Source organism: Drosophila nasuta, chromosome 2L, assembly GCF_023558535.2.
Source record: "Drosophila nasuta strain 15112-1781.00 chromosome 2L, ASM2355853v1, whole genome shotgun sequence".
Taxonomy (NCBI): domain Eukaryota; kingdom Metazoa; phylum Arthropoda; class Insecta; order Diptera; family Drosophilidae; genus Drosophila; species Drosophila nasuta.
The window spans coordinates 2,275,841-2,299,706 of record NC_083455.1 but is presented as its reverse complement, the minus strand read 5'-3'; the positions used below and the strand labels follow the sequence as shown (position 1 = coordinate 2,299,706).

At 37.0% G+C, this 23,866-nt stretch overlaps 2 protein-coding genes across 4 annotated transcripts in view; both read right to left on the bottom strand.

Moving 5' to 3' along the window:
* Positions 1-14,725, bottom strand: part of LOC132792360 (uncharacterized) — a 39,334-nt gene extending 24,609 nt beyond the window's left edge. For all 3 annotated transcript variants that reach the window (XM_060801718.1, XM_060801703.1, XM_060801711.1), the window contains exon 1: positions 14,357-14,725. Coding sequence is in view for 1 of the 3 variants with exons in the window: in XM_060801711.1 (XP_060657694.1) it covers positions 14,357-14,380 (24 nt within the window). In the remaining 2 variants the exon portion in view is untranslated. The remainder of the gene's footprint in view (positions 1-14,356) is intronic.
* A 6,669-nt stretch (positions 14,726-21,394) lies between these two features.
* LOC132794970 (P protein-like) lies at positions 21,395-23,849 on the bottom strand. Its single transcript, XM_060805332.1, has 2 exons — positions 23,660-23,849; positions 21,395-23,581 (listed from the first exon to the last, which is right to left on the bottom strand). The coding sequence occupies exon 2, from the start codon at positions 23,511-23,513 to the stop codon at positions 21,807-21,809; it is 1,707 nt and encodes a 568-aa protein (XP_060661315.1). The 5' UTR covers positions 23,514-23,581; positions 23,660-23,849; the 3' UTR covers positions 21,395-21,806.
* Between the last annotated feature and the right edge of the window lie 17 nt (positions 23,850-23,866).

Below are 23,866 nucleotides of genomic sequence, written 5' to 3'. Positions count from 1 at the left end.
GTCGCCCCTCAAGCTGCGTGTGTGCTTTAGGTTTCAAGGCAGTCCCTCATCCTTACACCATTGATTGCCATGTTGTTGTCCGAGTACAAAGTGTGGCCAGTCGATGCTCCTACGAGCATAACCAGCCAAGCAGTCCAAATGAATCAATCGATAGCCTGGGTATTGCATTTGTACTAATTCAATAGAAATTGAGTTCGCTTGAGCAATCAGTCTCTTAAGGATCGAGCAGGTAATCAAGTTGGAAAACGGTAATGGAACGCACCATTGCAATGTATATTTATTTTCCTTAAGAAAAGGCAGCTAAGCAACTTTACAATTAAGCAAGCAACAATGTTCAAATAAGAATGTGAGATTCATTAGTTGATAACACAATGTAGTTTATTTACAGAAAAATTGGTCAAAATATAAATATGTGTACATTATGTAAAATGTTTTTATGAGGAGTACACACCGTGAAGTGAATCATCGATGTAAGCGAAAAAAAACATCGATGTATCGAGCTATTTTCAAAACATCGAAACATTGGATTATGCTATAGATGTTCTATCAGCTCTAGTGCTCGAATTTCCAACGGACGGACATAACTTCAACCAGAACATCTTTAATGTGTACAAATATCAAACAATTGAGCTGAACCTAGATGGGTCAGGAAGATATTTATTGCTCGTGTATGAATATAGCAGAATGTACACAATGTGTACTTCTGTATGTCTATGTATGTCGTTAAATGACCTTTAAATACTCTGCGGCATTTACGTTAATTTTGCCGACACATTTTAAGATAGAAATCTAGATATATGTATGCATGTATGCATATAAATATGAATTGTTTCATCATAGGCTCGTCGCAATAAAACGCAAATGTTGTTGTCGTTGCGCCTGGTCAGAGGACGAAACAGAGAAAATATGTGTATACTATATATGTATATATGAGTATATTGTGTGGCATAAAATTAGGCGGAGGTCATTAACAGAGAGCAGAGTCCTTGTCCCAATGCGACAGCATGGATCTTCATTGTAGTCGTAGTCGTGTAGTCATAGTCGTTCATAGGACAGGCGGATGGTGAGGATTGCAAGGATTGCACATTAGTTTTAATGCATGTTTCATGCGCCATTAGGCTTAATTAGTGGCGTTCTCATTGCTGCTGCCCGGCTCAACTTAAATGAGTTTCAATGTTGCGAACAGCAACCGCTAGGCATAGGGGAACCAAATGTGTCACGGAAGCAGTGGAAGCAGTGAGCAATGTGAGGTGGTCTGGGTGGCTCATGGTTATTAAAAACCTGTCGTTTGGCATGCATTTTTATTATTGCATTTCGTTGCATCCTGTGGTTGCCATTGCACTTTGTATAAATCGTTGGCTTAACACAACCCGCTCTTCCTCTCCCTGCTGCCTTCCGGTGGGCATGTTCATGTGAAGAGGTATTGAAGTGGCTATAGATAGCGAGAGGAAAGGCAAAAAAGCCTGATCGGCAGCAACAACAACAATAAAAAGAAAAAATGAAGATTCAATTAAAGAAAATCTTAAATGCCTTCCTCGCAACGGACAGCTTAAAGCGATTGCCAACAACGAACCAACATTCAACTGCTGACTGACAACGACAACACGAACATAAATTGTAGCTGTTATATGGAAGTGTTCATTTTGGGTTCTTCAGTAACCAGCCAACTTCCTAACTGAGCATCTGAGGTTTCCATTTACATTGCCTATGCCTGTGCCTCTGCTTCTGCCTCAGTTTCTGCCTTAGGCTCTGTTTCTACTTCTGTCGTAAGTTAGCCAGCAAAAACCAAATTTAACTGTTCATTCCTACCGGCATTCCATTTGACAACCCACTCCGGTCCGTTCTCGCCAGAATAACGCCCACGCCAACGGCAAGTGCTGACAGATCTAGCTTTAATCTTGCTAGAATTCCATTGATTCATTCAGAGTATAATTGTTTTGTTTTGAAAAGGATTGTTTAGTAAAACCTAAACAAAATATCTGTAAGGTTTTCCATTTAATTTATATTCTAACTATAATTATATTTAAAAATGTTTGCCGAAAATATATTTTATTTAATGAATGAATATATTTTATTGACTGAAATTGTGCAATAATGTTTAGTGTTTCTCATTTAATTTTCAATTTAAAAAATGTTGTTTGGCTATTATTATCTGCTGTTTTCTATTAATGGAAATTATTGGTTTCGTTCTGTTTACAAATAAACCATTTTTTTGCCTAATCAATTTATATGGAAATGGAAATTATTATTGAAAACACATTTGCTTAGTGCATAAACAAATACAAATAGTATTACTTAGTGCTTATGTGTTTACTAATTCATAATTCTCTATAAAAATAGATTCCATTTTAAATTTGTTAGCTATATTTGAGTTTTAAGTGGTATTTGGCTTGGCATCCCTAACGTACTTTGGTTGTGCGGTGATGGCTGGCAATGTTCTACCCCATCGACTGGCTCATTCCTGACGCCGTTTTTTATGGCCCAAGACTTGGAGTACTGTAGTCATCGTTCTTTGAGCCATAAACAGCGAACCCCAACGCCATTGAAGCAAACAAAATGCTTGACATGTTTGCCCAGACGACGTGGCAGTCGCAGTCAAAAGTGGGTCTATTTTTGGGCCCCAACTTTAGCTTAGTTAACTGGGGCATGTTTTGCTATTGAAAAGCAGCACATAAAACGCCAAATTATTCTCAAAGTTTCGTAGTCACACTCTCTGTCTCGGCTAGCCAGAGTTAAAGCAAATGAACCAATAAAGACGCTCGAAAGGAGGTTGATAGCAAGTTGATGTCAGTTTGTCGCCGGCTTTTTATGCTGAATATGAATCGAGTTGCAAGTTGATTGCAAAGTCAAATTTATTACCCACACAATTTCGACGAAACATTATTCACCTTGTAAAAGTCAAGTTCGAAAAAGCTGAACCAAAATTGCAGGCAAATGAAAATAAACAAATTCCGTCGCTGAGTAATGTAAAAATCTACAAATATTTTACAACAATAAACAGGCTCTGTTTAAATAACAGAATCGAAGAAGAAAAAAGCTCAATAAATATCAATAAACAAACGTGCACCCATTCAATCTCCCCCGCTCCCCTTACAACAAAGATCCCAACCACAACGCTGCGGCTACTCAACATTCGGCAGAGTAAGAAAATCAATTCAAAAGACAATGCTGAGTTGCTTTGTATATGAATCTTTTCTGTGCTGATAATTACAGGGTGCTATGCCTAGTATGAGGATGTACTTGAACATTACGGTAATATTACGATAATTTTTTCCGCAAAGAGAAAAAATTGAGAATACATAAGTGCATATATAAAGTACCTAAATAAATATTATTATTAATATTAATATTAGAAACGGAAGAAGAAACACAGTCAGAATTTTCTCATTTTTTTAAACGACATAAGAAAATTCGAACAGCCTCTATCGCCAATATCGTCAATTGTCAGTCGTAAGACAATTATTATTAGGCAAAAGTCTATATTCAGCGTAAAGATGTCCTCGAAAATTCGAATAGCTATGACAAAGTTTTTATTGATTCCAGCAAGACAACTCATAAATATGAATCGAAATACATTGTAAAAATTGTGGAATAATTGCAAATTTAATGCGATTTCATATATTTTTGACAAACTAAGCAGTTGACTATGTTCATAATTAATCACAGCCAAAGACATCTATTGCGAAATGTAGACAGACTATTTACAAATTTATTGTATGCTTGTCTATTTATCATAAATGTAGTCAATTGCCTGCCTTGTTGTCAGGCTATGGTAAGCATGGCATGACAAGCAAACGGGCAAAAAGCCTAATAAAACAACAATTCATGCGCACATACTCTTTAAGAGAGCGAATAAGGCACAAACAACTATGAACATAAACATATAAACAAATTTCTGCTAGCTGGCAAAAAGCTTTTAATGTAGAACGCGGCGTATGCGCAATATTTTACATTAAGCCAACAAACAAAATGAGACAAATGAGGTCTGTACGCGATGGCTTCTGTTCTTTCTCTTTCCTTATCCCCTTGCGTATATTTGTCTTGCTTTAAGATGCAAGTTGCCTCCGGCTAGGTAAAATTATTATTGAAATAATTTTAATGTTTTTGCCATTCCATTTACAGTCGATTTTGATGTTCGACCCAACTGATTGGCAGCCGCCGATTTAGGTAGCAAATTGCAAATTGGGGTCAGGGGCGTTTACTTTCATATCCGGGTTTCACTTAAATGCACATCAATTGTGAAAAAGCGAAACGTAAGCAATGTGCTTTAAAATAATTGGAATTAAAATTCATTATTTATTTAGTCATCGCAGCGGGCAGCTCATTAATTAAAATATAAGTAAACATTATTTATAGCATAATGGAAAAGTGCCTCAAAAATGGTCAGAATAAATTGAAATGAAACTAAACAAAATTCAATTAAGCAGAATAACTCTATATAAATACATATTTTTGTATACCGCTTGAATAAATTTTAGAGGTAAATGTGTTAATTAAAGCTATCGACCTTTGGAAATTAATAATTAACGAATCACTTCCACACTTTTCATGTATATATATATCCAGTAATTATTTTTTCGAAAGTTCAATATATTTTCGTTTTCGAAAATAAAAATAATAAATTCAGTGAGGTGCGAGTTGGTTTTGCTGACTATCGTAAATAGCAATAAATACTTGCATGAGTACACACTTTTCCATTGTATTTTTAAAATAACAAGAATATTAAAGTGCTTCGCGTGTATATTGATAAACACACTCCTCTAGTGAACGATTCAATTAGCATGTACATAAATATTTCGACATGAGTATTAATGTTAATTCATTAACTATATAAATACCCATATAACATATCTATGATAGATTTACGATTTATGCATATGTATAATATACAATATCTCTAATCCTAATATGAAGTTATAAGTTAATTTAAATCAAGCGTATTTTTGAAGCTAGAGCAATATATATATATTATAATAACTAAAGTTTGGTTGCGATCAGATAAAAATTCTAGACGATATTTTAGAAATTCTTTTGTATGAGAAAAAACACATACCTACTACGGATATTAGTTGCTTAGTTGTCTGACAATCTGACATATTCTTTAGTCTATGGTATATTTCGAATGAAAGTACTCGATACTTTTAAGAATTTTAATATAATATATTATAGGAATAATTCCGCAATGTTTTGCTTTTATTCAAAATGGATAGCAGGTATCTCACAGTCGATTGTAGAATTTTTTACTTATTTAATATAATCGAATTTTCGAAAATTCGTCCGGAAAACTCACTTAATCCAAAATTATAAGATATTGTGGACTATCTGATACTCTAAAAAATTTCCATTAATGCTCGGAGTTATTAATTTGAATAATCTCTAATAAATCATTAGAAAATTTGCATGCATTGTTAGATATCTTCTGAGAATCTAAGCTAGCGAATAAACTGGAAATGCAGAGTAGCATGCGACTATTTGAGATGGAAGTCATCTGTTTTTAATATTCCATTCACATGCAATGCATTGGAATGCCGATGGCGTTCATCTATAGTATGTCTATGGGATTACGTATACGTGTAGCACGTTCATAAGCGGGTGGCTCAATGCGAAACCGCACGAACCAAAACTGCTGCAGATATCATAATTTGGCCATCAATCGAACGGTTTTCAATTGCAATGTATTGATGTATTGATCAATTGCAGGCAGTGCAAAATTACGAACTATTGAATAATGCATCAACGTTCAAATTGCAATTGCAATTGCATTCCATTTGCAGAGACAGCAAAATTGCCATGAAATTGCATTGTGCTTTATAATTCGAAGGGGAAACATGTTGCCGAGCCGTGTGGCATATGATTTTTAATCGCTTCACACCCCTTACTACCAACTACCGCCTTCAAAAGGTCAGACTACATACTCGGTGACCATGGCCGGGCCATGTCCATGCCAATCGTGTTGCCAACAGCAACAAGAACAGAAGCAGCAACAAAGGCTGCAACTGCAACTAGTTGGACAGCTGCAAAGCAAATAGCAACAACAATGCCAACAAGAAAGTGTCACGAAAACTGTTAAAAAAGAGCTTCAGCAACTTTTACAATCAACAAACATGACAAAAACTAGACGCCCGAAACAAAAGCAAGTGTCAAATACACGAGATGTAAAATGGCAAAACACAAAAAATGGTCCAACAACAACAACAAATGCTGCATAACTTTGGGCACTGAGCTGAGCCACTGACTCATGGGGATCGTGTGGGGTTTTAGCCTGGTTGAAACCCTCACTTAGGCAGCACAAAATGCTTCAGGGGCAAAACAGCATAAAACAATAAAAACAGAAGCAACAACAACAAAGGCAATGTCCAGTGGCATCTACCAATTTGTTGTGAGGAATGCCAAGGCTCCGAGAAGAGAGAATTTAGAAGCTATTCATGCATTGATAACTTGTAAATCTAAAATGATTATTTTATTATTAACTGAAAGAACATGTTTTATTGTGACACAAAAATCTTTCACAAGTGAACGAACGAAAGCTATTCAGAAAAGTGAACGAACTTAAAATGTTCTTTTTTTGCTCAACTGCTTTCTGGTCGCTAGTTCGTTCAGGTTCATTTGTTGAACAAATTTTGTTCACTTTTGATCATCTTGTTCTTGTTCATATATACCATAATTTATTAGTCATTCTTTTGCGTTTCGTTTTCTTTCACTATTGTCAGATAATTATTTTGTTCCTCAACATTAAAATTTGTTAAAAATGTATCTTAAATTGGAAACTTAATAGTATTATATAACAAATATTCAAACGAAGAACCACATATACTCAACTGTGATCCAAATCAAAGGATGAACACAAATCGAACGACCTACTCCATTGATCAATAATAAATTAAACGATATTTATGATTACGATACGCCCTCTGCATGATTTATTGTCTTGACTATAACTGAACATACTGACATTGAAAATATAATCGATTTATTTTTAAAAATATATCTGCTTTGCATTATTTCAACTTCTAAAGCTTGTTTTATGTTTTTCCGCACACATCTGCAAAAAACGTAATTGTATACGAGTGTGTAAAGGCTCTCTGATCTCGAATGTCAGTTGCTTTTTGAGGATGACTAGAGCCGGATGAGAAGAGTAGAGAAAGAGGGAAGAGGAAAGAGGAGGTCGAGATGTTGTTACTGCAGCTGTCAGCTGAATGACAATGCCATTATGCCCTAGGCAAAGAGTATAACAAGTTGAAATTGCTGGTGAAATGGAATTTTTAGTGCATGGACATGAGTCAGCGACAAAATGCATAGCATACGCTTGCTATGACAATGAAAAGTGCTCCTTTGTGTGCATGAGTGTGTGTGTGTGTGTATGTGTGGGCGTCTCTCTCACTTTGCCACTATGCGTGCATATGTGTAAATCGGTGTCTCTGTGTGTGTGTATTTGTGTGTGGAGATGTAATGTGAGACGAGCGCTAAACGCAAATAATGAAAGTGGAACGATGTGCGTGCTTCTGTTAAGATGGATGCAGCGAGTCGAGAAGAGAACGGAGAACTGAGAACTGAGAGCAGAGAACTGAGAACGGAGCGTTGTTGCAGTCAACAAGCGAGCGCCAAATGAAAGTGCAAAGTGCACTCTAACAGAGAAGTGTGCGCATGTGTTAGTAAACCCGCTGGCAGTGAAGTACTTATACTGCATACTTTGAGGCGCTAGCGCGCTTAAGATAAATAGCTGCGAGCTCCAAACAAATCCCTGCCACGTCGCACCACGAGATGCTCACTTTCTCTCAAAAAGTCGCTAGCATCCGCCTCATGATGCATAGCCAAATTTGCGCTTTCGTTTTCTCCCCTCGAAGTGCTTAACTCGCTCGGAAAGTTTGCAAGCAGGCCAGAAAACTTTGCATTCCAAAAGGCACAAGCATGGGAAGAGGAATACGCCTTGAAATACCCTGTAAAGTTGTTAAATATTCCAAACAGATATCAAGTGATGAAATATTTTATTCAATCTACATTTACACAAATAAGGTATCTGTTGAGCTGTTACTGAGAAAGCAGCCAATTTGTTTACTTCTACCTCTGGTCATAATTATGTTAATTAAGCCAAAAGTTCTCGGCTGGCCTCCACCACATAGACCCACACACACACACACACACACACATGCAGAGACATAAATACACAGCATATGGCATATGGTGTGCGATTTACGGCGCTTAAATGAAGCAAGCAATTTAAATTTGAATTTAAGAAGACTCAATTCCATACACAGTATGCGAGTATGCGGGTATGATCAAGTTTCTCACGTACTTTCAGGGGCAGCCACGTTTTTATTTGCATATCATTTAGCGTCGTCCCTAACGGCTGAAGAATGTGCTCAAAAAGGGCCTTAGACAAACTACCTTTCCTTGCGCCACACACACACACATGCATACGCACACACCAAAACCCACACACATGAAATGTAAAGAGTCGGTAATTTGCTTTAATATTAAATGTGTAACGAACTGTAAGAAATATGAATGTGTTGTGTAGTGTTTGATGTGAACGCATTTCGGTAAAAAAAAGCGAATGAGAAAACCAAAGAGTGTGGGCGTAGCAAGTGGGTATGTGCTCGCTTCATGGACATGAGCTTGTAGGATGGCATTGAGCACAGCATAGCTATGGGTAGATTCAGAAGAATGTGAACAGAAATTTTAGATCATTTCAAGAGTTACAAATATGCAATTATAAATTAAAAAGTCGGATAAATTATGTTATTTTTTAGTAAATTCTTTATTCTATTTTTTGAACAGTTACTTCCTTAAAATGAAAGTTAAGAAAAACTTTTAATTTTGTTGATTAAAGTCGAACGCTTTCCATGTAATATTGGTTATATAGAATAAGCTTCGAATAATTAATATACAAATCATTATTATTATGTGTAAAGATTTGATTAACTTGAATAGCACTGCTTCCTGCTGACGAATGCTACTGCTTCTGATCTGCTTTGACAACTGATAATCTACTTGCATGACTGCTGATCAAATTCTTAAAACTAATGATCTACTAGTGACCACTGAAGCTATCGACTTGCTAATGCCAACCGATACCGTTAGGTATTTCGACTAGCCTCCACCTATGTTACATACATACATATATGATAAAGATATGTATAATTTTGAGATATATTTTAATTTACTTTTAATTGTTTTTAAATAAATATTTTATTCTTTTTTTTGTATATACTATTTATTTAGTCTACAGATTAAATTTTTATATTTTGTATATTAAATGTCGACAACTGAATTAGAAAAGATTCGTTGAGCTACCCATGCTGCTGACTAACTAACAATCTTATACGAATGTAGGTGTGAACTGCTCTCTCTGTCTCTCCCACTGCTTGTCTCTCGCTCCATCCCTCTTCTACAATGTTGGCTGCTCTCTGTGTGTGCCGACAGCGACATTCAAATTTAAATACAAATGTTGCACGTGCCCCATAGGTAATTCTACAGAGATGTGCGCTGAGTGTATGTGTCTGTGTGTATTCGACATATGTATATATGTGTGTGTGTTTGTGTGTATGTGTTTGTATAAGTGTGCTCATTTACGCGATTGCGTCTGCTATGGTTTAATAAAGCAGCTTCAAGAATTTTGGCGATACTGACGAAAAAATGAGGGAAACTTTTCAAAGACAGCCATTTGAAAGATGTTAACTGAGAGATGAGGTACCGATTTAACGGAGGGGTGGGCAGGGAAAATGTGGAAATGGGGAGGGCAAATAATAAAGCAACTTGGTGGCGTAATTGGCAGAGCCGTAAAGCCAGAAAACTGTAGAATAAGCAAAAGGCGCACACAATTTAAAATAAAATTAAATAGAATGAAAGCAAATGGTCACGAATTTTAAAATACTATAGTAAAATATAACATGGCAGGCGAGAATGTCATTTTCTCCGGTGTGGCTCTGTGGCTGCCTTCATGTGTGGGTGGAGGTCGTGAAGTAGTTCCGTGTTTGTTTAGCTTAATTAAAATACCCAGTGTAAATATGAGACATGATGTTAGCACCAAAAATTATACTCGCTTTTTCACTATGTCCCTGCAATAAGGCCATGAATATTGGCCATGAATATGTAATGCAATATTATAATTATTTATTATACTTAACACTCGGATCAATTATTTGCACTTCTAAGTTGGGAATTAAGGTTATACTTTCAGTTGCGCAAAGAATAAGTTTAGTTAGTGTATATTCATTTCGGCCAGCTAACTAACAATTTCACAATTTTAATGTTGTTTTCGAGCTGCCTTTGCAGAGTCGCTGTTGTTCACCTGCTGCTAACCACGGGTCTGTTTTATAGTCAGCAAAAAGCAATTTGGCCTGATAGTCAGCGACCATCATCGTCCCCCGCACGCCTCCTCGATCCCTGCTGTCTCCTTTACTATTCTCTGCTCTTTGGCAGCCTTTTTGTTGTTGTCTTTAGCTCAACACAAACTCAAACAAGGCGTTCCGTGTTTTTGCACTGCGGCGTTGATATCCCGCTGGCTTTGGCACTTCAATTTTATAACGAAAGCAGCAACAAGGACAGCAACACCAAGAACAAAGAGAGCAACAGCCACCAGTTCCACAACAGTGGCAACAACATTGACCGCGAATACTTGGCACCTGTCTAATGGTCTGTGGCTGTGCCACGGATTTAACATTGACTATTAGCCATTGACTGTCCTGCATTAAAGTGTACTTTAAAGCTGGATATTCTTTCAGTTCTGATGCCATTAGAAAAATGAAACATTTTATAGAATAATCTCTGCCATTAAATTCGTTTGGATGATGGAGCGTATAGTTGATGACCCAAGATTACGCTAAGAGACATTGCATCGCAAGCTGAAAAGTTTATTATTATAGTTTAAAATAGAGATTATATGCAACCAGCAAAACATTAACCAAGTTAAATCCTGTGTTAAGCTAAGCTATAAGTTATCATATATGTATTATATTTAACAGATTAATTCCAGTCTCCTACATATTTCCTAATAGGAAATTCCTATTCCTCCTATTAACTTACACTTAGTACATACATATGTATGTAAAGAAAAGTTATTGTTAAAAACAAGTAAGAAAGCTACAATCGAGTGTGTTCGACTGTGCGGCATTATACATATTTGAAATACACCAAAGAATATACCGCAAAATACTAAAAATATACCAAGGGCTATATTTGGTATATGGATATAATTTTAAATTCAAACTGTGCCATATACATAAGTGAATTTGATGGTGATTGCCAGCCAAATCAATTAAATAGCAGCAAGCGTAAATTGCCATACAGAAGGATTTCTTAACTTACTTCTACAATTTTTATCTGATCGCAATCAAATTCTCAGGTATTATAAATACTATCGTTATTATTGTCTATACCAAAAGTCTTATTATATCATAATCTCTAATTGTCTCTGAGATCTTGGTATTCATACAGACAGACGCGCAGACGGACATGGCTATTTAGTCTCAGCTATTGACGCTGATCCACAGTATGAGGTATGAGGTATTTTACCCTATGGGTAGCGAGTGTAATGACAGCCTTCTAGCGTTTATCTACTTGACTGTTCAGGAATTCAGAAATTCCGCACAACAGTCAGATAGGACAAGGATTTGGGAACTAGAAATTTCTCTGAAAAAGTATATAAATAAATCGAATTCAACATTTAAGTCTGACTCTGACACAATCCTAAAGACAACTTAAGTTATATTTCCGTTGCATGTCATTTATCAACGCATGTCTTCAAGCAACCGCAAACGTTTCATAATTTCGCAAATAACCCAAAAGAACTTTTGCTAATGATGGCATGTCTTGGCCATAGTTTAATCCGAACAATAATCAAGGAAAATCTCCAAAGGCAACTAAGATAGATGGAGAAAGAAATAGCGTGAGAGCTTCACACTCTTCATATATAGAACTTTTCCGTTTCCTTTACCCTCAAGGCGCTGCCATCGCAGAGAACGCTAACCACAACAGCTCAAAAAGCGCACTGATTAAGCTTGCCACAACTTGATGAACAGAACAGTGTGGCACGCCCATACGCCCACTGGCACTTTAATTAAAGGCGAACAAACTGAAAGACCGTCCCACTTGCGGCAAAAAAATGTCAAGCTTATGCCATCAATCAAAATGCTTAAATAAAATGTTTGTTTTAGTTGTTTGCCAGAACGAAAGCAGGCAAAAAAAACATGCTGGGCTTGGTGGGGGATCGCGTTGATGAGGCGAACGGGGGGCGTATACTTAACAATGTTCATTATGTATTTCCATACCAATTGAGCGTGCATTGTCAATGGGCCTCGAAGTATGTAGATGCCGCAACACTTTTCCCACGGCCAAAAATGGAAACCGACCATAAAAATGTTGTGTTCTCCGTTGAGCAGCGACATGCGAATGAAATTTATTGCTTTGTTGTGATAAACGTGACGCGTCTGTAACAAGGACAGTACTCTTTCTCCACTCAAACGATGAGTACGGGGAGAGCAGGAGAGCATTTCGAGTGGCTGCTATACATTTGATTTGTGCGAGTATGTGTAAGAGTATAAGTGCCACGACTCCTAGTTATAGGCCAACAGGTTAATGTGCCCCCAGGGCGTATGAGTAATGCGACGAACCATTAGAACTACAGCAACAAATTCAGTAAGGACAAAAGCAAAAGCCACAATTCCAATAATTAATGATCTTCTCAATTTTTTTCCTCTTTAATTTGTTGCTGAAATCTGTGTTATAATAAATTTCACACTAAATTGTTCCAGACAAATTTAAATATTTATTATTAAACAATTATGTTTTGATTCAGCTAATAGGTGTTTATCATTTAACCTTAAGAAGAGAACTATCTTCTTTTAATAAAATTATGAATTACTTCCATAGTACTGATTTTTTTCATTTCTCACAAGATTGCTCATTATAATTGATGTCATCTACACTAAACTTTTTATAAATACATTAATTTGTAACACAAAGAAGGAGCTTTCTATATATATTATTGATTAAAGATATAGACACAACGGTTTGGTCTTTTATCGTCAATCTAATAGAAATAGAGTTACATTTAATATTTCACAAATTTTATTGCAATTAGATAAAAAAAACTTGGAAGTTATTCAAGAAGTAATTGTACATATATGGCAAAACATGTAGCAACTTTCGATTCTTAATAGATTTTGTTTACAATTTGCTATATTTTCTACTCTATAGTATATTTTTAGTATAGATAGATATATAGATAGCTTTTGGCATATTTTAGTATTTTTGGGAATTGTGCTTTGATATATTTTAACGAAATTAACTGCTTCGCACTATTTTTTTTCATTCTCTATTCGAACCACAATTACAGCTTAGTCGTAGCTGACTAGCCGCCATAAACCCGAACTATTCGCTTGTGGAAAAGCTGATGGACGAAACTCTTAAAAAGGCATTTGCATTTTGGGTTTGCAAGTCACTTTATGCTCAATAACCAAATGGTTGGTCAGTTTCAATGCTTAGATAAAGACTTTTTGAAAGTATATATGATTTCTTGCTGTCTTTTCTTCAGCCCGAATGAAAAAAAATAGCAAAAAACAAAACTCGTTGTTACTGGAAAAAGCTGGCTTTATCTTTGCGTTTGCCCGGACTTCATCAAACTGGCAATTCAGCTGATGGAAGGCTCGGAATTTCGGAAAGGCATAAATATGCGCACAATGAATTTATCCGCAAGAATTGTCTCTCCCTTTCTCGGACTCGATGTGTGTTTAAATTAAACCTCAGTCATTTGTATCAAACATTGCCACACTTGACGTTTACGTTATGAACGAAATCGTTATTTGCACAAAATCGTAAAACGAAATCAGTGCTCAGTACTTATTATTATTTATTATTAGTATTTATTATTGTACTTAATACATTTCTCAAATATGTTCGAATAATTTACAATTTAGTTAAACAAATTAAACATTAGACACCAGGTCGCCCCTTATAGGGCAGTGACGAATAAGGATATTTCAAAGCGTGCAATGACCACAAAAATGTTCAAAGAGTAGAAATTCAGTGGAAAATAAAATAAATATGAAATTAGCATTAAAATTACCAAAATCAAAATAAAAAAACAACGCCTGAGTGGGGTTAACATGCAAACGCTTTGTAATGTGAAATTCAGTTCGGGGTAATCGTGGGGAGAGAAAAGTTGGAGCAGGTGGAGAGGTATGCTAAATATTTTGTGAAATATTCATAGTACGTGCAAGTTTATAGGTCGTAGCTGCTACAGGGTTAAGTACTTATATATTTGCAGTGTGTATAAGGAAAATATATAAAATGTTGTGTATGCTTTAAGGGCTGAAAAGCTGCTTAGGCCCTTTAAGCGTAGACTCGATTGGCTTACCACAATACGCCGGACACGTGTCATTTTACGGTATTCGCCCAGCTTGAAGCCGCACCTGAGAATCCAGTTAGATGGTCTTTACTGCTACCTTGGGCCACAATTAGCGTCGGCAATTTTGATGCACTGATTTAACTTGCAGTCTTAAGTTTAGGTATTATTTCAGGGGTAATAAACAAAAAAATGTACACTTCGCCTTTGTGCGGAAAAACAGTTGCAGTTACAAAACATTCACTTAGTTTAAGTATTTTATTTGGCTTTTATTTTTATCCACAGTCACAGTCAGACCCCAGACACGCGTTTCACGCTAGTTTTGCTGACGGGTAGCTTGGCTCTTAGTTTCTGAATTCTAATCGACCGCTGCGCCAAACGTCTCAGATGAAACTAAATGTTGCCCGACATTGGCATACAGATGAAATACCAAATACCCCCTGGAAAATGTGGCCAGGCAAAATGGTTACAAAAAAAAAATGCGGCAAAGAGCGCAACTCCTGACTACAAGCACTCTCGCTCTCATCCACACACACTCGCTCTGCCTTTTGTTCTCTGCTCACGCTGCAGATATGGCATTGGCATTGCCAACAGACAGTGGTTACACTATGTTATTCGCAAAAATTTTCAATTGAAATACGTAATTTATTGCAAATACTATGATAGACAAATTAAAATAAATTTAATAATAATGATGTAAAATAACTTAACTAACTACTAAGCTCTTACATACATAATATTTCAAAAAATTACCGCCCAGTGTGCAAGCGCAGCTGATACTGTTAGATTGCCGTAGGTTTTTGGAACAGTGTATGCGTCACACAGAGAGAGAGAGTGAGCGACAATGCGCGAGCATAAGAGAGCACAAGCAGCTGAGAGCAAGCATCTAGTGAGTTGAGTTGCCCTTACCGTGTTCGCTGCCTTTGGCTTTGCATTGTTTTTGCTCTTGCCTAATAAAACTTTTATTTTGCCAAACACAAAAAGCACGCGGACCGCCGCCTGACACAGAGAAATGGCAAAGAGCGCCAACGAAGAGGAATGAGATGAATGGGAGATGAATTCGGAAGCGCGCTAAGTGGGTGCGCGTTGGTGTCTATGTATGCGTGATGCGTATATGAATGTGTATGTGTGTTCCAGTATTGACTTCCATGCATGCATTTGTATACTATATATACATATATAAATATATATATATATATACATATATATGTGTGTATGTGTTTGTTTATTTGTTTTTGTTACATTATTTGGAGAGGGAACAACGTTAAACACGTACAAATACGAGGCAGCAGCAACAGTAAAAGCGACGAGTAAGAGCAAGACGAAAGTCGAGAAATTCAAAAATCAGAAGCTGCAAACTTGTTGAAGAAATATTTGTGCAGGCCCGTGTATGTGTGAGTGGAGTGTAAATGTGAATGTGGATGGGTTTGAGTCACTCTCAGTTGCGCTTGAAACCGACGGTAGAGGTCTCAGCTAGCTAATGGGGAAAAAATGAAGACATGGAATGGAGTAAGGGATAAGTAGATAGCTTCTGCATTCACAAACACACATACATACATACATATAGTATTTGAGCATTCGCGGACACACTCACACTTAAGTGTACCTTTATACGAACAGCGCAACATGTTGATTTTACACGTGTTCCTGTGCCACGTGTGTGCTCTAATGCGAGTTAAAATGTAATTAATTAACTGTGTGCTAATTGCAATTTGATTGCACGTAGCAATTCGAGATAAAAGAAGTAACAAAATACCAAGATAATTAAAAGCCGTTTCTGAATTGAAAATATAGGAAACCTCAAATATGTATGCAAGATTATTGACTAAATCTCCATTCGCTTCTAATTGTGTAATTCTGTTCGGTGATCTTTTAAGTTTTGTAAACATTTTGATATTAGGAATCCAATTATTTTCGCTATCAGCTTGAGCAAGTGCCCAAAAGTATGCTATACATATAGTATGTGTGGAGATTCGTAAGGATTGCGCTTTGCCGCCATTTTGAGTTGTCTTTGGCCGGCATCATTTCCGCTAAGACCGCCATTGCGTGCCCAAGTGGCCTCCAAACCAGATTTGTGTAGCATGCCACGTGTAATCCCTCGCTATAGGCAGATACATACATATATACTACGTCGCAGCACACACAACGTAATGCGCCTTTCTTTTCTCGACTCATACAATACTTTTGCACCTATTTCGCCTTAACTGTATTTTTAGTTTTGCATTGTGTTTTCGTTTCCTCTTTTCCCGGCACCTGATTTTCTTTTGTTTTTTTTCTTTGTCGAGCCTTTGGGCTTCGGGGCTTTTGGGGTTTTTGTTTTGTTGGCTTTGATTGCTTTAAGTTTTGCTCTCGGATGATTGCCAACCATGGCACAGTCAGATTTAGCATTGATAGCTCTTTGAACTAAATGATAGCCTTATGGATTTCAGAGACTGGGCTGGGTGGGTTTTATGCTTTTAGGATGGCATTAAGTTGATTTAGTTTACCTCACATGTGTCTACATTACGTTTGGAATATATACAAATAAATACGTAAGTCTATATAGCCTTTGCACCTTCATATATGATGAAGTGGGTTGTATAATTTCATTAAAGTTTATATTTTTACGATCCGTTTTAGAATTGACTCACAAATTATTTATATTATTACATTATTATATCAAATATATATATTCTATATTCTATTTGGCTGATAGACAAACAGAAGGCCATGGCTATATCTTCTGCTGACGCTGCTCAAGAATATATATACTTTATGGGGTCGGAGATGAGTCCTTCTGCCTGTTACATACATTTGCTATAGGCACAAAGTTAAAATGTCAAATGTTGTATTGAATTTGAATTTTTTCAGTTAGTATTGTCAGCATACAATAACTAAACTCAATACTATATAAAGCATATTATGGTCAACCATAAGCTTTCAGTTTACTTGCTGTTTTTATGGTCAATTGCAGTGCTGTTTGCGGACAATTAACAATTTACTGCAATTTTATGGCACTTTCTAAACTGTCAACTGGCCCATTGGAGTGTTCAACATATTCCATATGTAGAGAAGTACTCCTGTATACACATACATTTAGCATATAGTTGAAGAATATGAGCGCATGTGCACTACCAAATAGTCACAATTTTTCATAGCTAAACAATTTGAGATAATAATGAGAGTCGGGTCAATTAGCTGGACAACAAAATTGGGCACTCTCAATTTATGCACATTGCTTAGCCTTTTTTATGACCCCACTTCGAATTTATGCAGCGCATGTTGCTTTTAATTACCACAAGTTGACAGAACAAGAACTGAAGCATGTGCCTCCAAATATGTAGTATTAGCAAGAGGCAAGTGGTAAGTATAGGGTTTCCTTACCATTTGGTATGATGTTGCCACATTTCCATTTTGTAACTTGACTTGCCGATTTCAATTGCAAATTAACTTTCAATGCCAAGAGACTTTCTGCTTTCTGCTTTCCGCATTCTGTTTATTGTTTTCTAATCTTCTTGTCTCAGCAAGCTTCTATGTTCATATGCTTGTGTGAATAGCGAGCGTACATGTGTGTGTGTGTGTGTGTGAGTGTGTGTGTGTTAACGCAATGCAAACCAACACACTGAGGGACTGTTACACACACATACACTGGTATACACATCACCACCACTTGGCTGCCACAAAAATAAACCAAACTGCAGTTGCCGAGTGGCAAATGGTAAGCTTCTTCCCTTACTCCTTCCCTCCCTTCCCCCATGACCAACATCCTATTTCTAATTAAAGCGTAATTGTGTTACATTGCATGGTGCCTCCTGTTTACAGCACTGTTCATTCGGTTAGGTCGTAACTATTTGCATCGTATAATTTACACTATGAATCCATAAGAATTAAGAATAAGAATATATCAGATTAACTTATTAAATTAAAGTACGTAAGACAGGTCGAATCAAAACTAATAGCTCCAAAAGTTGACGCATATTCAAAATTGATGCTAATATTATTGTAAAGCACAGTAAATGTCAAAGCATGTGTATAAATGTTTGTGTCGGTGTTCTTCTTTATATGTATGTATGTATGTATATCGTTTGTCAAGCACACTGCGCACTATGGTGCTAAAACTTGTTTTTCTAAAAGACTACAAAATTTGCTATTGAGCGTTATAATAACTTATTATGATTAAAAAAAATATAAGGATTCGTATTCGCAAATAACATAATTAAATCTCAAATTTTGTTTACTTTCTACTACATATAACTCTCTCACTCTCTACTAAAACTATTTTACACTTAAAGACTAATTTCTAAAATCAAGAACATTTGTCTTCAAAATTAAGTTCTTGAAATAAGACCACTTCTTAAAACTAAGAACATTAATCTGTAAAATAGAAAAATGGTCTGTAAAATTAAAAAAAAATTAGGTTACATAATTATGAAATCCATTCAAAACTCCTATATAATTTAAAATTACATTATTTAATATCGTGGAGTCCCAATATTATATATAAAATATAAAATCAAAAACATATTGCAACCAAATTGCAATAATATGTGATTGAGATATTGTCGCCATATATAGTAAATATAGAATGAACGGGATTTCATGTTTTTTTTTAATAAGTGCAATGATTTTAAGGGCAAATGTTTAAGTGGTGTGACCATAAATTTTTACCATTTACCATTTCTATGCCAAATTCCAAAATAATAAATATATATTATCATAAAAGCTGCCGAAACGGTCACTCTAAAGTTTGGGGAACTTTCGTTCGTTGCTCATCTAGGAACAGCGCTTAAGACCAAAATCTTTTAGAACTTTGTTTTTTTTCAGTGTACTTGATACTAAAAATTCATTAATTTCATTAGTTTAAGATATATTTAATTCTCAAATGCACTCAATTTACCCCACTGTGCAGTTTGCTTGACAAACATATTCTCTGGTGGCTAGGATTAGTGGAGTTGCCACAGCTGGCAGCAGCCTAGCTGCAACAGAGGACAAACAAGCTAGAGACCGAACACAAAAAGCCATGCAGAAGACTTCAAAAAGCCAACACACGGGCTCGAGTCACGTTTATTGACCACAAACGGTTTCAAATTGATGCAATCTATTAAAGTGAATTTAAACACTACATATAAATATTGAATATTTATATATCCAAATTATGAGTAGATGTTTTATGCCGTTATAACTATAGTAGGATGGAAAATGTCAACTGCATCATATATGTATGTACTATGTACATTTGCATAATTCTTTTCCAACATAAACTATTTAGTACGCCCCGTTGCGCAGAATTCAAATGAGTTAAATTTAAGTTCACTCAATCGCCATTCATCAACCAGTCAGTTAAGCAAATAAATACGTTTGTGTGTTAGCGAGCGTCATTATGGACAGGCATGAGAATATTATTATTATATCGGACCGGACACATTTCTAGCATATGAACAGTAGTGCGATGTGTAACTACTAATCCACCAATCTGAAAGTGAAATATATTATTTTTTCAGTCGTGTTCAATCAGTCCCATTGGACTACAGTCACTTTGCAAGTCATTTGCAATTAAATCTGAACCAACTTTGAACTTTGCCCTTTATCTCAGATCGAGCAAATGCATTGAGACATACAGTTGCCTCAATGACAACCCCGTTTACAGTCTGCGGTTGCGGCTACTTTTCGGATTCTGTCATGGCTGTGTGGCCAAAAAAGTTCTAACGAATTTTATTTTTGGTATCGCTTTTGCCCAATTCTATTCTCTTTTTTCAAGCAGTGGGGATTCCGAGGCGTCGCCTGTCAGTTGCCGACATGGGAAATTTTTGTGATTTATATCACAATTTACTGGTATTTGTTACTCGCATTCCTCTCATCGGTTACTCAGTGCTCATGTTATTGAATTAGATTGTGATATTGGTGCACCTTTCCTCCAAGCATGAATCATAGCTCGCCTGTCGATGATAAATCAACGTGCTAACAATTTCTGTAGACTGCCTTTGCCTTTGGCTTTGGTTTTGCTTTCATTTCTCGAGTTTGTGCAATGCGAACACAACAAGAAAGCTACAACAATGGGAACAGGAGCAGTTCACGTGTCGTGTGTTTTGGTTAACAAAACTTTAAGCCTTTTGTTTTGTTTTGGGCAGGGTTCGCCGTTTTTTGCGAGATCCATTTAGTTTCATAAATTGCCGGCGCTTTTGTTTTCAAGCATTTCGCTTGAGTTATTTTTAATTTCATGGGTGCAATTTCTCAGTGTCAGTTGTTTGAGCATGCCTGTCACTGCCAGAAAGAGAGAGTGCTAAAGGCATGAAGAAGCAAAAACAGAATGCCGAATGCCGAATGCCAAATGACGAGTGGGAGTGAGAGGACATGGGAGAGCAAAGAATATGGGACTCATTAGCTGGCCATTTTCTTTTGTTTTGTATATAAATATTTCATTATTAAGCCCCTCAAGCTATGCTTCAGAAATCGTACCAAATGTTTGCTTCTTGTGTGAAATTAAATTAGAGCCGCCTCAGTAAATAAGTCGGTCTTTCACATACCCTTTCTGGGGATATTAATTTCAATGTTGCATGCTTCGTTAAAAACAGAAAAGAAAACGACTTAAAATTATTGCCTAATGTGCACTCACATTCATCTCCAATAAGTTTTTTCGCCAGCATCAGCTTGACAATGAATGATGAGCAGACTCAATTAGTACAAATTATTTATTCCACATCTGCCTTAAAAAAATGGCGAATATGTATTTTAGAGTAATCTGTATTAAGCTATCCGTTAGAAGCGACTATAACCGACCAGCACCTACTTAATTACACTTTAAAGCTAAAAGCACATCAATCATGGCAAAAGAGAAAAAATACAAATTTATGTTCCTCTGGCCACTCGAACTGAAATAGATACAGACATTTGCAAACATTTTCAAGAGTGGCCGGAAACTCACAACTTTTGGGCTCTCGACTTGACGCAAGATTTATGGCCGGGGACACATGTGAAAGCTGCAATTTGTGGCAAAAGACAACAAAGAAAAACCATCAAAATCCTCCTACGAGACCAAAATATATACATATCGACTCGTTTCCAGATCTTACTTTAAACTTTATTGATTTAATAGTTGTGCAATTTGAAAGCTTAGTCTTGCACACACATACACACACTTTCTTTTGTTCAATCACTTTGCAATAATTGATTAGATCAAGAGTTCAACTGAAATCCATATTTGACTTTGTTAAGTATTCTTTAATAGTACGGAAAGTTATCCAAAACATTGACTGGATTACGATACAAAATCGATGGGGTTAAGAATTTTGGTAGAAATTAGTATATGAAAGTATAGCTTAGCTGGTTCAAATGAATTAGTGCCAGGTAAACCAGCAGTGCACTATAAGTAAGTATATTGAAGCTACGACTACCGTTAGCACCATAACGGGGAACCCAATAATAAAAAAAGTGTTTAAAATCAATGTTGTGGCCGTATTGAGTGGCGATGCCTGCAGAAACTACGTTAGCCGAGGCGCCAATCAGAGTTCCATTGCCACCGAAGCAGGCACCAAAGGCGATAGCCCATACCAAGGGCTGCAGGGGGAAGTTTAAGTTTCTCGTTGCTCGCCAGATTAATGATCAGCTTAAGCATCATGGTCGTTATGGGAATGTTGCCGACAAAGGAGGCGCCAATAGCACTGATCCACAGAACCAATAGAATGCTCACAAGCAATTGCGATTCCTCGTTCACATTCTTTATAACGTCAATGGTCATGTTGCTCACCCGTTCAATCAAACCTAATTCGACAAGGGACTCGGTGAAAACGAATAGTCCGGCGAAGAAGATTAAAGTAGACCACTCCACACGCTCCAGCACTTTGTCCACGTCTGGTCGGTCAGCCAAAATGAGAAGCAGTAATGCGGCCAAGACGGCAGCCCAGGCTAAACTGATACCGTGCAGGGAGGGCACTGAATGTAACAGAAACATCGAGACGGCAAATACGAAAGCAACGACACATTTGAGCAGCAGTACTTTATCCTTGATTTTGTACTTCCTCTTCATGTCATTCAAATTGGAGTCAAAGTCCATGTTAGCCGTCGTTGTATTAGCCTCATGGCCCTTCAAACGCTCCTTTAGTTCAGAGATCCTCCTCAATGCATCCTCTCTTTCCTTATCTTTCATGTTTCGCGCCACACGCTCAAGAGCGTCTATGGATTGTCGCAGCTGACTAGCTCGACCAGTATAGATGATATTACGAGTAGTAAAGTACATAATTAAGAAAATAATCAGCATACTCAAGATTACGCCGGGAAACATATGCAACGTAAAGTTTCCAAACTCGACACCAGCGTTGATAACATCTTTATTGGTTGCGATAATCATGTTTGGGGGATCGCCCACTGGCGTTAGAGTTCCTCCAACATTCGAGAAAATCACAATATTGATGACAACCAAGATGGTGTGCAGTCCCACAGCCTCGCAGAGCCGAATTGTCACTGGGACTATCATCAGCACCATAGTCACATTGTCCAGGAGGGCCGAGAGAAGTCCAGTGAACATGTACAAGTAAAATAGGAGAAACCAAATCTTGCCTTGCGACAGGCGATATGCGAACAAGGAAAGATAATCGAACAGACCTGTATCCGAGAGGATAGCTACCATGACCATCATGCCAAAGAGTAGCATTAGTGTGTCAATATCGATCCACGAGAGAATTGTTTGAAATGTTGGTCGCAAGTCCATCATGCACAGAATACCTATAGCCGTTGCAGACACAAGGATTGCGGCGAATGCACGATCTGTGATCTCAAATGCGATCAAGACATATAACAGTAAAAGAAGAAATGCTCCAATCCAAGTCCCAGTCTGAGGATCAATGGGATTGGAGACGAGTGTCAAGGAGACACCTGTCGAGTCCTTATGCAGATTCAAGAGGCTTACTTGCATTCGAATGTCCGCATCACTCCAGTCCCGTCGACTTCTTTTAATCGATTTTTTATTCCAATCAGCGACTTCGAGCATGGTTTTCACAGTGCTCGTAGTAGATGGATTGTCCGTGACTAGGTAAACACTCCATAGGTTCGATTGCCACAATGTTTCATTGGTATCGATATTCATCGTTTGCAAGGTAACAGCGATGAATGGATCCGTTGACGATGCCTGCGAAGGGTTCATCGTTTTCAACGCATCGATGTTGCCCTTCAGGTCAATCCTAACAAATTTACCCATCGGTTCCTCATCCAAAACAACATTGTGTGACTCATTGGGCCGCAGTGCTATAAGCTTTTCGTTGAGTTCTTTCGGCGGTGTTAGAATAAAAAACAATGTCAAAAATGACCACACTATTAAAAAGACTGTTATTTTTATAATCGTACAAATCCTTCGCAATATCCCTCGTCGACGAAGCTCCTCATTAGAGTATTCTTCATTGCCCAAAAAAATGGTACGACCTAAAGCGGCAGCCATGGAGTTTCACTATAACTTTAAATCGTTTTCGAAACATAAAAATAAATTAGGATGAAAAATAATTCTTTTTGTATTTTTGATGCTTGCCTACTTTAAAATTTGAGTTGTGTGCTAAC